At 44.3% G+C, this 13,661-nt stretch overlaps 1 protein-coding gene across 1 annotated transcript in view; it reads left to right on the top strand.

The window, feature by feature from the left end:
* The window catches only part of ASPSCR1 (ASPSCR1 tether for SLC2A4, UBX domain containing), a 902,109-nt gene that overhangs the window by 90,872 nt on the left and 797,576 nt on the right, over positions 1-13,661 (top strand). The window contains exon 4 of the mRNA XM_078653432.1: positions 9,444-9,544. Coding sequence (XP_078509558.1) covers positions 9,444-9,544 — 101 coding nt within the window. The remainder of the gene's footprint in view (positions 1-9,443; positions 9,545-13,661) is intronic.

Genomic DNA, 13,661 nt, shown 5'->3' with positions numbered 1-13,661 from the left:
AGCGTTCAGAAAAATACATAGACCGGGAAACCATGCTGGCGGTAAAAACGTCTTCAAAAGGCGACTGTGCAGCATTACCCGTGAACTATCCACTCAATTATACATACGTAATTGATGCAAACTCCGTTCCTTTTGCTTGAATCCCTGGAGTGGGGGATAGAGTGATTCCAAACACGAACAGGAGAATCTTCTTGATTCAAGAAGCACATATGGGATTAGGTCTGAGGCACCAGGAGATCTTGACATCTCTGAAAGAATTACAATCAGAATACTGGTGGCCGGGGATGAGCCTGCATAACTACAAATTTGCAATGGGCTGTTAAAACTGCAACAGAGATCGCAGTGGCGAACCAGCTGGAGTATTGCCAGGACCCTTCTTTTAGAAAGCATAAGGCTATCTATACGCAGAAATCCAATAGGAGAAATGCGTCCCATTTATGTTTAAGACTAGATTCACTTAAAAATGTAGACACCAGCGCTCGGCTGACGCCAGAACTGTTATAAAAGATTTGCGAGTCCATATCGGCACATACGCAATTGGCATGCTACATTCTGACCAGGGTCCTGCTTTTAGCTCTCGAGCTTATAAGGAAGCCATGACCAGCATGGGCATTGCATTGCGGTACTCTTGTCCCTTCCATCCTGAGGGAAATGGGATTGTGGAAAGAAAAAACCGGGACATAAAGCAATCTATAACGGCGAGGGTATTAGGTTCGGGTGATGGGTGGGTCCAGCATTTAACAAGTGTCCAACGTAGTCTTAATAATCTGCCAAGAAATTCTCTGAAAGGTTTCAGTCCGTACGAACTATTGTTCGGGACTAGAATTTACATTCAGGACCTCGATAGTCAGACTTCAGTGGTAGAAGAAAAATGCTTTGATATCAAAGATCGTTTGGCTATTTTATAGGACTTAAATGAAACAAGAAAAGACCTAAGCAACGTAAAGTTGAAAACAGCAGCAAACAGCCACTGAAGATAAACCACCTGTCCCAGCAAGGCCTGCCTGGATTCCAAAGATTGGGGATCTGGTCAGAGAGAAGATCGTGGTGAAGAAGGAATTTGGGCCTTCTTACAGAAAAGCAGTACCTGTCTTAGCTGTCAGCGGAACAAGATCAGTTGTACTACCGCCCCTTGCTGGTAAAAAGGAGAACCGAGTTGTATCCATCGACCTGGTAAAACCACAATCATGTGGCCAATAATAAGTATTAGGCCCAGTGGACTCCCAAGATGTAGCAGAGTACCAAAAACTTGCTACAATACAAGAGGTTCAAACTGAGAGACTAATCACATTCGATAAACCTGCAGTGAATAAAAAAGGACTATGCAACAATGCCATGGAACTTGTGCCTCTTGAAACCCAAATTGCAACAGTTCGTCAAGAAACACCAGTCTACAACGATGTAGCCTCAGACTATGCTAATGAAACAAAGAAAAATCCAAAAGCAAATGAAAATTCGGAAGCAATTCCAACAAATGACTGAACTGCATCTGGCTACTTCATTAATTTCGATGACTTTTCTGTGGATCCAAGCGAGCCTGAAGAACAGCCAACAACAAAAACTTTTAAAGACAAAGTAACAGAACTCTTTCATCAACTCAAAGAAACCTATCTGATTTCTCCATGGATTGAATTTTGGATTGTGTTAGGTGTACTTTTCCTCCTGCTTTGGCTCATCGTGGTTCTTTGTTTAGGAAGATTTATTGAGGGAAAATACAGTACAATGGACACAGCAAGTCAGAACATCAACTTGGTCCTAAAGCCACACAAGTCATCTCACATCGAGAAAAGAGAACTATCATCAGTGAATGTCACAGCCAATCCAATACCCGGTGGGGTAGCTTGGGACAAAACGGATTACGAAATCTATGGCCCGGTTGAGCTCTTGAAATATCCACATCAGTTAAAGATTTCATTAAGTGACTTTGTAAAACCAAGTACATTCTCTGATGATTGGGACTTTGAAAGTATTAATGATATGATGTCAGATTTAGTAATGTCAGCAAAATTTACAGAACATGATTATTTACAGGGTTCATCAAATTATGAAGAAATGTATTGCTACAACCACTTTGCACATCACTATTTGCATAAATCTGCTCAACCTAGAAATGTTTTTAATTATAATCAATGGGAACATTGTGCAACTCCACCGAAAGGTTGTTCAAAAACATTTTTCGGGAAATTCATGTACTTCTCAGGATTTAACACAAGTGATGCAGAAACGTTTTATTTCAAAATGTTAAATAAGACAGGAATGAAAACAATGCTGACAAATACTAATTTGATTTATTCTGAAACATTTTATGAAAAAATTATTACATTTGGTTTTGATTTCTGGAAAAATAACATTGAAACAAAAACCATCTGGGGTACCAAAGATTGGCAGGTCCAAGGTTTAGAAGCATTATTTAGAGCCTGCATGATCCCAGAACAAATTATATTCTTGAATGACACCATTCAACAGACAACCTGTCTTGGCCTAGCCAAAATTAAAGAAAACCGTCTATTCCAAAGCCAACACCTGACAGTAATAGCACTAGGGATGTTGAGATAGACGTATCCCATATTTTTAACAAAAACAGAACACATCCTGATTGGAAAAAATGGTTGATCTGGCCCACAGACACAAATAACTGTCAAGATAGATTCCTGAACAAAACACAGGGGTTAAAAATGACCATGCCAGACCCAAGATACTCCCAGAGACAACATCCAGGGATAGTCACAACATACAGTGTAGGGAAACTCTGCCTCGAATGGCTACAGAAATTCACACTGGCTGAAATTAAGCAACACTTGACTTTACTTAAAGACGGTGCTGACTTGCGTGATTTCATAATGGGACCACGTAAACAGCGTCAAAAACGTTTCATAGCGGCCGGTATATACGCTACTTACAACGAAGCTTGGAAAGTGATGCAAATTAAAACAGCAGAAAAAATACGAGAAATTGATCGTATTAATTTGGAAACATCATTTTCTGTTGTGGACAATGGGTTAATGACTCTGTCCTCCAGAATATATTCACTGGACAGTATTGTATCCTCTGCTATTGATATCATAGAGCAGGACTTACTAATGTTACAACACGGTCAGTCCCAATTACGTTCTATTGTACAGCTTGGCTGGACGTTGCAAAATCTGCGTTCAGGCTGCGTGCCCTGGCGTTTAATCAACACAACGTCATTATTTTCTATCTTTAACCGTACTGATACACAAATCAGTTTGGCACAAAGAGGAGCAGACTATACGATTCTGAGCATTGAAAAACTTGAGAGATTACCATTGACAATGTCAGAAAGACCTGTCATTGAATGGATAATACACGGAATAATCACAATTCCGATAACAACTTTCCAATTTAAATACTGCCAAGAATATATACCAGCGGGCCAGTATGAAAGGATGAGTAAAGGGTACATTAAGTCATCATGGAAATTACCTTATACACACACATGTTACAGTGAAAAGAAACAGAATGTATTTCTTAGTGGAAAAAATTGTAAACAATCACTAAGCGGTATACTTCTGTGTCAAGATATTGACCTGCATGGGGCCTTTCAGGGGACTTCAAATAACCTTTCATGTCACCAGCACGGCACACCTGCAACACAAATAGAGCCATTCTTTAGACGACTTTCTAACGGGAGTTACATTCTAATAGTGGACCACAGCTGTTGTGGCATGGTGCCAGGAAAAGCATATCTCGTGAGCGTGAGTTCCATGGTCACTTGCTGTATGCAAGTATTGTATCCAAACAGCACTCCATATACGGAGGCAACCATTTGGCCTTCTTTGAATATCTCTTCTATTCGAATTGATACTTTAAGCAGAATAAATACAGACAACTGTGCCCTTGACGTCATCAAAAGAAACGTATGATCTGCAAGTTGCAAGGACAACGGCAGAGATACATACCCTTTTATCAACAAATTGCCCCGTGCATTTCGTAGAAATGCTAAGCCAAATCCTAAATATGTCTGATACCAGTGGTATCCCACATATATTTAAGACAATTTTTTCGGGACTGTTAGCACCCTTTGAAACTGTTCTGGGCATTTTTCCTAATTTTGTCCATTCTGTCTTTGGCGGCCTACCACTTCTGTTGGGACTCGTAGCAGGCATTTTATTTTTTGATCCTTCTGCTCCGATATGGCAAGCCAAGTCGCAGACAAGACTCCGGCAAAGATGGAAGAAACGATCCTAGCTATACGCTATCGGGACCGCATAACTAAAGTCCTTGGATTAGCCCGGCTAAGAGATCTGAATATGACCTGGTTTCTTTCATTCAGACCCATCTGGCAGAATTGCATCTTACCTGTGCTTCGATGTATGCTATGCGGAGGAGAATGCGTGTTGGACGTCTGTCTTACACTACCATCAGCAGTACCATTGGATACAGATACTTTGCTAAGTCCTGTAACGGCTCATGCATCATGTTGTCCACAGCGGCTACCCATTCTGATGACGGCATTCGTTGAGACTTCACCACTACGATTAGGGGGTAGTGAAGTACGAGATGAGAGCAGCATAGGTACGACCTTCTGTGAGCATTGCTGATCCTGACATCGATGATAGCAATCATTCTCACGACTGCACTGTTGCGGCATTTTCAAACTTGGTCGAACTTTCACCTGAAGCCGTAGACCAATTTTTGAGAGTCTGTCTGAAATGATGTTCTCCCCTGAACAGAAAGAATAACTTTTTTAAGCAACGAGCACACAGCGTTCCCTGAACTCTGAATTCGGCCTTCAGCTTTTATAAAACAAAGCTACTGAAAATATTTGGAACTATTTTTTCCCCTGAAGCAAAATTATTTTTTTTCCACTTCCAAAATATTTACCTTGTTCTGGCACATGTACTCTGCTTAAAGTAGAACTATTCTTAGAGAACAGAGCTTCTATTTTAGGAACTCTAGAGACAATATATTACCTCAGCCTCTAGCACATGTACAGCATTTTGTATTAATATGTGATGGAACGGTCTCGACCTTCTTTTCTGTATTAAGAGCCATTTCATGTCTAATTTTCGCAAATCATTCAGCTGATAATTATATGCAATCCTTTTTTCTGAATGATAACACTGCTTGAAAAGCGTACAGCACTAATACTCACTTTCGTGTATTACCATATACCATTTCAATATGCAAATTTATGTATTTTGGGGTGGGTTGGAAAGCACATGCATCATTATATGTTTATATGTTTACTATTGCTTAGTTTTAAGTAATGAGGGACATTAGATCGTGGAGTGGGTGTTGTAGTTCTATCTAGGACCCTAAATTCGATAGTCCTGATTTATGCCCTTATGTGGTTATAATCAATAATATCCTTATAAAGGCATAAGAATCATATCCATATTTAGTCATAGCCCATGCTGTCCAAATTAAGCAAGGCTACTTCCCCAGGCTCCTAGCAAGTACAACGAGTTCTGTAAACAAACCAAACCTCCAGCAACCTGGGAATTCCCCATTGTTTTTGTTTTGATTTCGTCCTAGAACTCCTGTAAGCACTCTAAGAACGGCCAGTTCTTAGTGACCTCTTTATTGACGTCTTATGTCCAACCTTACGTCAAAACCCGGCACCTTTCAGGTATAAATATACCAACGCTGCCTTAAGCAAACACACAGTGGTGGTTTTGGAGCAGAGCAGCTATCTACTTGCCCGAGAGCCCAGCTGATGCGAGAGCCCACGGACGCTGCCCCTCCTCTTTGACGCACTGAGAGAGACGCTGTCTTTTCTCCTGCCGAGAAATCCAGCCCCGGTGTTTCCAGATACCTTCGCGGGTTACTGGGATATCGAGTCCTGAGAGAGAGATATCAGACCTCCTGCTTTCTAATACCCAGGTACGGAGCTGAGAGAATTCTTGATTCAGATCCTTGGCAAAACCAACTTAACTTAAACTGCTACTTACTTACTCCTTCCCACGTATTAGGCTTAGGCCAGGTACACCGGGGTAGGCGTATTTAGAAGCACCAGTTGAGGACGTTAGTCAAATGTATATAAGTATGTATATATTTTATCTATTTTAAAGTATCTTATGGCTAAGAAACCATATCAATGCTTTTACAGTATTATTTCTTAATCCTCCTTTTACTGTACGTACTTTACTTTACTAGGAGTATTGCAATTGTGGCAATTCATTTCTCTTGTATGAGAAAGAAGACTGCTCGATAAATAACAACCTTTTATTGAAAACGCCCGTCTCTCTTTTCTCTGCACTCTGGTGAAACTAAGTATGCACACTTGACTGAGTGAAATAGCTGTCTATTGTTTTCACACGACTCTAGAGATACACTCTTATTCTGAGGGAGCAAAGTTGTCATGTTATAGGGTTGTCAGAAGCTAATCCCTTCTTGTCTATCCAGGGAGGTTAAACTCCTCCTCGTTTATTCGAGAAAGTTTCTAGTGACCTCTGAGCTAGCTGGCAAAAACTTAAGTCTAATATAGTCAGTAGAGACCTAGTCGACCTCAGTCCTACGTCTACACTGCTGAATATATTATTCCAATGCGCAGAGCCTATTGGGAATATAGGAACTACACTACAAAGCGTAATCCAGCTGACTGAAAACCCTTGAAGATGCCGGCACACACTTGACGCTGTGCCTGGTGGCTCTCTGCTCCTCCGTGCACCAAAGCATATGTAATCCGCTTGATCTTCTACCTAGCAACAGTGTCATCACACAATCATGCGATCCAGTGAAGCATGAAAGCCTGCGCCAGGGAAAGATCGTGACATCATTTTGAAAACTAAAGACAGCGGTTAAACCGCCAATGTAGCCTCAACAGAGAAGTATCCAAAATGTAGACGGTAAGAAGGCTGAACTTCACTGTTTTAGCCTACAGATCAAAAGTTACCAAAAAGTTCTCACTTCAACAGTCTTACTCATGACGGAAATTAGAAGGCGGATTCCCCATTGTAGTGCACTGCATCTAAATGTAGATTTCACTGTAATGTCCACAACACCAAAGACTCGCTTGTGATGCAAGCACAGTGATGAATTACCAGCAGTTTCCAAAACACTCGACATTTGCAAATTACAGCTCCCATTATCCGCAAGCAAAATAATCTTGGCAAGACTCAGAAATTGCTGTTAGACCACAGTTCAAAACCTGTCAGAGTGTAGACATCACAATCCAGTAGAGCCATTCAGAAGTGGAAGGTAACCAATTTGAAATGTGGAAGTAGTGAAGCTCACACCACTTACTCACTTGAATAAATGTCATTTTAAAAGGTTCAATGGAGCATATACAGGCTGGGGCTGTCCGTTGACAAGGCCACTGGTGGGGCTGGCTAGCCTGGAGCTCCATTCTTCACGCTTTGCTCTATGTTTCTCTTGGTTTCTTTGGTTTATCCTAGTCCAAACCATAGACAATTCCTTTAAATCCAAAAGTACGCTTGAGTTCAGGTCGTCACCAAAAATATGTTGTATATTACCAGATGTAGCCGAGATGAGTTTTGTAAGTTTCTTTATTGACTTCTTGTTGCAGGATATTAAATATGTGCAAATGTCTGTTAGCCTGGTGTTCCTTATTCCCCAGCCCCACCAGGAGCAGCCTGCCTGCTGCTCAGCCCATCTTCCAACTCTCACCACTCATCCACCACTCATCCCCGCAGGCACCCAAGCATTCCAATCATCAGTCACACCAACATTACACTGCCAACACTCATACTGGCTGAGCAGCAGAGAGATAAGTAACCAGGGATAGATATGATAACATAAGCAGGATATAGCACTGTGTCAGAAGAAGTGAGAGCCATCTTCAATCAAGGTGGCACAGCTGTAATCTTGGTGGATCTAAGTGCCGCCTACCGCACTGTTTCTTATCATACACTTCTAATTAGGCTTTGTGACTGTGGAAATATAGGACAGGCAGTTAATTGGTTCTCTTCATTTCTCAAAGGATGCTGTTTTCAAGTTTTTGAGAAGCCCTACTACTCTGATATTATCCCCATAGCGTGTGGAGTTCTGCATGGCTCATCTTTGAGCCCTACACTTTTTAATGTTTATGTGCATCCATTGCCAGATATTATTTCCATTTTTCGGCTTCACACTTGTCTCTTATGCAAATGACACTCAGGTGGTTATCTTCATCTCCAGACCAAAGCACGAACTCCTGCCAGCTGAGAAACTGTCAGGCTAAATGTGGGGGAATTCAGATGTTTTGCGGGTAGGGAACAATTCACAATATTGGACAATGGCTTGGTGGGATTCCAATGTAGACCAGTTGCCAAAGGCTTCAATAACAAATTTAGGGGTGTGATTGTATAACTTGCTTTGCATCAAACCCCACAACCGAAAGTTATCAGCATGCTGCTTGTGCATATTAAGAACTTTAGGGAAACTTCTGTGGACCCTTCTCCCTCTCAAACAGGAAGCAGTGATGCAGGCAATGATCACATCATGGTTGGAATATGGAAATATTCTCTATCTGTGGATTACCCAAAAAGTATTAAAAAGGTTACAGATCATGCAAAATGCAGTTGCCCACCTATTGTTCTACTTTCCACAAGACACAATCTGTTTCTGGTCACCTTGCCCACCTCCTTTGGCTATCAATTGAATTGAATTCAAAGCTCTATCTCAGGCATTTGGTCAAACCATATATTCCTTCTAGAGCACCAAGATCTTTAAACGGCAAGTTATCCTTTATACACAGAGTTCATAAAATGACCCAAGAAGGTTTTTTTTATTTTTTATTATTTAGCCTCCAGACCTAGGAGCTCTCTTCCTTATCTCTAGTTCATCCCGTCCCAGATGAAGTCTAATTTAGGAAAAAATTAACTCATGTTTTTTAAACATTCACCAGTGCCTCCACATTTTGTCAGTCTGCCTTTCATCTCAGGAAAGCCCTGATCGAGCAGCTAATGCGCTATACAAATACGATAAATTAAAATTAACATTTTGTGCAGTTGGGGACTGTTTGGTTTCATTCAGGTAGCAATGAAGGGCATGGCGTTTTGTGAGCAGAAGATGCTCTGGGAGTCGGTCGTGGCAAAGAAAAGAATTTGAGGCATCTTAGCATACCACCAGTACACCCACTATCTTTAGGTTGTAGGTGGCAGGCTGAGAAGGGGAGGATGTTGTGTTTGGTGGCAGTTCTCAGGTGGACATAGCTGATAATGTGAATGCTGAGGTGTGGGAATGAGGAAGGACAGTGGGAGGCAGGTGGTGACAGAGGATTGTGGTGTGATGTTTTGTCTGTGGAGGTGTAGGTGCGATATTTGTGAATATAGGCATTCAGGGCCAATACTGATTTCGAAATACGCACGGTGTTGGTCAAAGATACAAGTGGGCGGTTTGGAACTTAACCATTCAGCTGCCTTGCTGATGTAATGCTCTCTGTGCCTCTCTATCTCCCTTCTCTATATATGACCCATGCCCCCCTTACCATGGTCATATATGTCTGCTTAGTGCCTCGCTACCTTTTTATTTCCCAGGTCCGCATTGCACTACAGTTGGAGGATGGCTCCAGATTGCAGGAGGAATTTCTCTCAAGCCAGAGTCTCTGGGATGTGCTGCACCACTTTCCACAGTCCAGGTGAGCAGAGTCTGAAAGCTGATATGTATTGAGTGTGAGAAGACTGGCATGAGCCCTCTCTGCGTCCTGGGAAAAGAGACCCACACTGCTGGTCAGGATTGAAATGTCTGTGTGTGACAAGATTGAGGTCAGTTGACCAAACCATGTGCACATAATGTTAGCTTTTTAAAAACTCATAAGAGTACATTTTTGTGTTGAAATATTAGGGCCTTTATGTGACTTGCACTGTAGCGATGACTGATTTTTGGCAAGATTACGTAAGGAGGTTGAGAAAATATCAACAATACTGCTATATATTTGTTGTCTCCATTTATTAACGTGTTGGTACAGCATGGCCTGTTAAATGCAGCTTTGCTCACCCGATAGACACATCCGATATTGGCACACAGCAGGTGTGATCCTTTTTGATGTGTATATTGGAACATAGTACTTTATGCACAGCCTTTTTTTATGTCCAAAACCTCTAAGTCTTGTGGCACCCAAAGTTGGGGAAGTGTGAGGATGGAGCATGCTTACTGCATGTTAGTGTGGACTTCTGCTTCAGCTTTTCAGCCTCTGATTATAATAGATCTTTGTCTTGCTTCTGTCGCCAGGGTGGGCAGCAAACATGTTGTGGCTTTTGCGCATGTCACTATTTGGCATACTGGTGCTTCTTGCTGGTTCCTCGTCAGTTGGCCTCTGGGGTGAGGGAGGGGTGGTCTTCCAGGTGATCAGTGGTCAGTTCTTTCCTCAAAGAGCAGTCCAGCTCCGTCTTCCATCCACAAAGGAGACATCCCAGCAAACGCTCCATTTATGGCAATGCATCTGCCCAACACTTTTGCACAAGGTATTTTTAAAGATCAGATGATGTGCAGCGGACTGACATGAGGGGGGCAGTTTTAATCTAACATATGTGGGGAGCCTCAGCAAAATTGAAGCTCTGTGTTCAAATTTAAAAGCATTTCCCTTCTTGGAGAAATGTATCTTGCTTCTTTACATTTAGCTATCTTGGACTTAACAACTCAAGATGCCACTTGTTGAATCTTTCATGGTCTTTCGTTTTCACGGTTTCCATGAGTGTCCTGCAGTACTACAAGGGAGGCTGCACCTGGTCCCACTGGAGTACAGTGGTACCTGTAGCACATTTGTTTTTCTTCATTGTGGCCCTGGAGGCCAAGGTACTCCTACTCTCCCCCCTTGTATCTCAAGATTTTACTTAACTCAGGCCATGGGACCTGAAATAGCAGCCACAACATTTTTAGGTCTCGCCTGTCGATGCGCATGCGCATCGAGCAAGCGAGACTATAGGGGCTCATCCACTCTTTATCCACACTGCAAGGAATCGTGGCGATTCCTTGCAGTGCCCGTGACTTTTAAGCTCAATGCGCATGCTTAAAAGCGCGTGCACGTCCGTCTTTGTTTACCCGCTCCGCCCCCTCCCCGCCGTCTCGCATTTCCCCTGCCGCATCAAAGGCTTTCACGGCCGGCCGGCCATGCTTTCAGTTTCACGACCGGCCGGCCGTGTCAATTACATTACAAAGCTCGCTCTCCCTGCTCCGCCCCCTGCTCCGGCCGAGACGCATTTCTCCTCCCTCCTCCCCCCATTCACGTTTATTCTACTTCTTATCTGGCCTGGAAAGCCTCGACAATGCTTTTTCTTTCTCTCTACTCAGTTCCTTCTTCTCCTCATTTAATTCCTCTTTCTTTTGCTTCATTTCAGCTCACCTTGTTTTACCTCCCCCTCCCCTCTGCCCTGCGCTTCCCCTCTCGCCTCTGCTTCATGTCTCCTTGGCTTCTCCTTTTCTCTATTATCCTTTTGCTTCCACCATATCTCTCCTGTGCTTCCTCCCTCTTCTTGCTTACCCCGTGCCTCGCGTCACAGGTTTTCCTTCTTTTTTCCCGCCTTTCTCCCTCTCCTCGCTCACTCCATAGATGATGCCGGCGCCTGTGCTCAGCACAGAAACAATTAACATTTGAAATGGGCATACGGGTCTTTGCAGAGCCGGGAGGTATGCAACACTCACGCCCAGGTGCCAATTCACGTCATAAAGGTAGTCAGTCATAGAGGTACGCATGACAAAGTTATAAGTGTACGAACATCATTCTTGATTTTGCATATGCCTATTTATGGACACAAACGTCACCAACATACACGCATCTAATAACACGCACACGTGCTCAAGAATCTATCCACGCCATGTAAGAAGCCCTGAAGGGCCCACTGCTGTTCTCAGAGGAACCTGGGCCTGCGAGAGACCCCTTGGACTCAGATCCCGTTCAGGGCAAAATATTGCTCGGTGCACTCACTCTCGAAGGCCTGAAGGATGAGCTCGTGGTCGGCTTGAAGCTGCTCCATCTTCGGCTTCTTCACCGGCAGCACCGTGGCAGAGGCAGCGACCGCGGGGGAGTACCCGGACCCACTGCCCGATTTACCGCCCGAGGAAGAACCGCCGCTAAAACCTCCAGAACCGGGACCCGAGCCGCTGCCGCCATGCTTATGAGGTGCCATCAGCTCCTCCGCCTCCGGAACCCGACCAGGGATGCCACCGAAATTTGCTAAATTTATTTTCCGTGCTTTTATTTTTAAAAAATGTAAATATGCGGGATTAAAAAAAATCTTCGTAGGTGTACTTAAAAATAAAGAGGCGGGTGGTGTCAGGAGGGAGGGTGGAGGCCGCTCTTTGTCCAAGACTATATTACATAAAAATAATTTCTACATATAACAGAAACCCATAAATAGGGAATCAAAGGCGTTTACGCCCGGATCCATCAGGCAAAACTCCATGCGAGAACCCCCCCACTCTCGCTGGACAGACAACACACACCAGTCTCTTTCAGCCTCTCCCCCTCCCGACCGCCCACCTTCGGCACGCACCGACCCCTCGTGGTGACGCTAAGCAATCCGGCGAGAGAGCTGTCGGATGCTCTCAATCCATTGGCTAAAGACACCGCCACGCTGACGAGCCGCTTCTGGGAAGTTTGGTTGGTGTGATGCGCGCGCTCACCGATCGCGCTCCTTTCCCCTTCTTTGAACTGAATTCGCGGGAACCGGTATCTAGCGAGATGCATTCTGGGCATCCGTAAACCGAACATAGTTTCCCTTCATTTACGTCTCCTTCAACAAAAATCAGTAGTCCCCGGAGAGTGCACCGCCGTAATTGATTGGCGGTGCTTTTAATTTTCATCAACGTCCAAGTTTACATTTGTCGGATCCAAGTTTGTGTTGCACAGCAGCAGCAGCAGTATCACTCTCTCACCCTCACTCACCCTCAACCCCTCCCCCTCGACCCCTCCCCCTCAACCCCTCACTCACCCTCAACCCCTCACTCACCCTCAACCCCTCACCCTCAACCCTTCACCCACCCTCAACCCCTCCCCCTCAACCCCTCACCCTCACTCACCCTCAACCCCTCACCCTCACTCACCCTCAACCCCTCACCCTCACTCACTCACCCTCAACTCCTCACCCTCAACCCCTCACCCTCAACCCCTCACCCTCACTCACTCACCCTCAACCCCTCACTCACCCTCACTCACCCTCACTCACCCTCACTCTCACTCACTCTCACTCACTCTCACTCACCCTCACTCACCCTCACTCACCCTCACTCACCCTCACTCACCCTCACTCACCCTCACTCACCCTCCCTCACTCACCCTCCCTCACTCACCCTCCCTCACTCACCCTCACTCACCCTCACTCACCCTCACTCACCCTCAACCCCTCACTCACCCTCACTCATCCTCACTCACCCTCAAACCCTCACCCTCAGCCACCCTCAACCCCTCACCCTAACTCACACTCACCCTCACTCACCCTCACCCTCACTCACCCTCACTCTCACTCACCCTCAACCCCTCACTCACCCTCAACCCCTCACTCACCCTCACTCACCCTCACCCACCCTCACCCTCACTCACCCTCAACCCCTCACCCTCACACAGTGCAATAGGTCTCGGAGCATTTGAGTTAGAGCTTTTAGAATTGTTTATGGCTTTTTTTATTTGTAATTCTTTAGCATTGGCTACAGGAAACAAAAATGCTAAAGATTTACGAAAAAAACCCATAAACAATTCTAAAAGCACTAACTCTAATGCTGCGAGACCTATTGCATTTCCAATGCTTGTTTATGGAAGG

The sequence above is a fragment of the Lissotriton helveticus genome, chromosome 7 (genome assembly GCF_964261635.1).
Source record: "Lissotriton helveticus chromosome 7, aLisHel1.1, whole genome shotgun sequence".
NCBI lineage: Eukaryota > Metazoa > Chordata > Amphibia > Caudata > Salamandridae > Lissotriton > Lissotriton helveticus.
The sequence above is the reverse complement of the archived record's forward strand: the minus strand, read 5'-3'. Positions and strand labels throughout refer to the sequence as shown.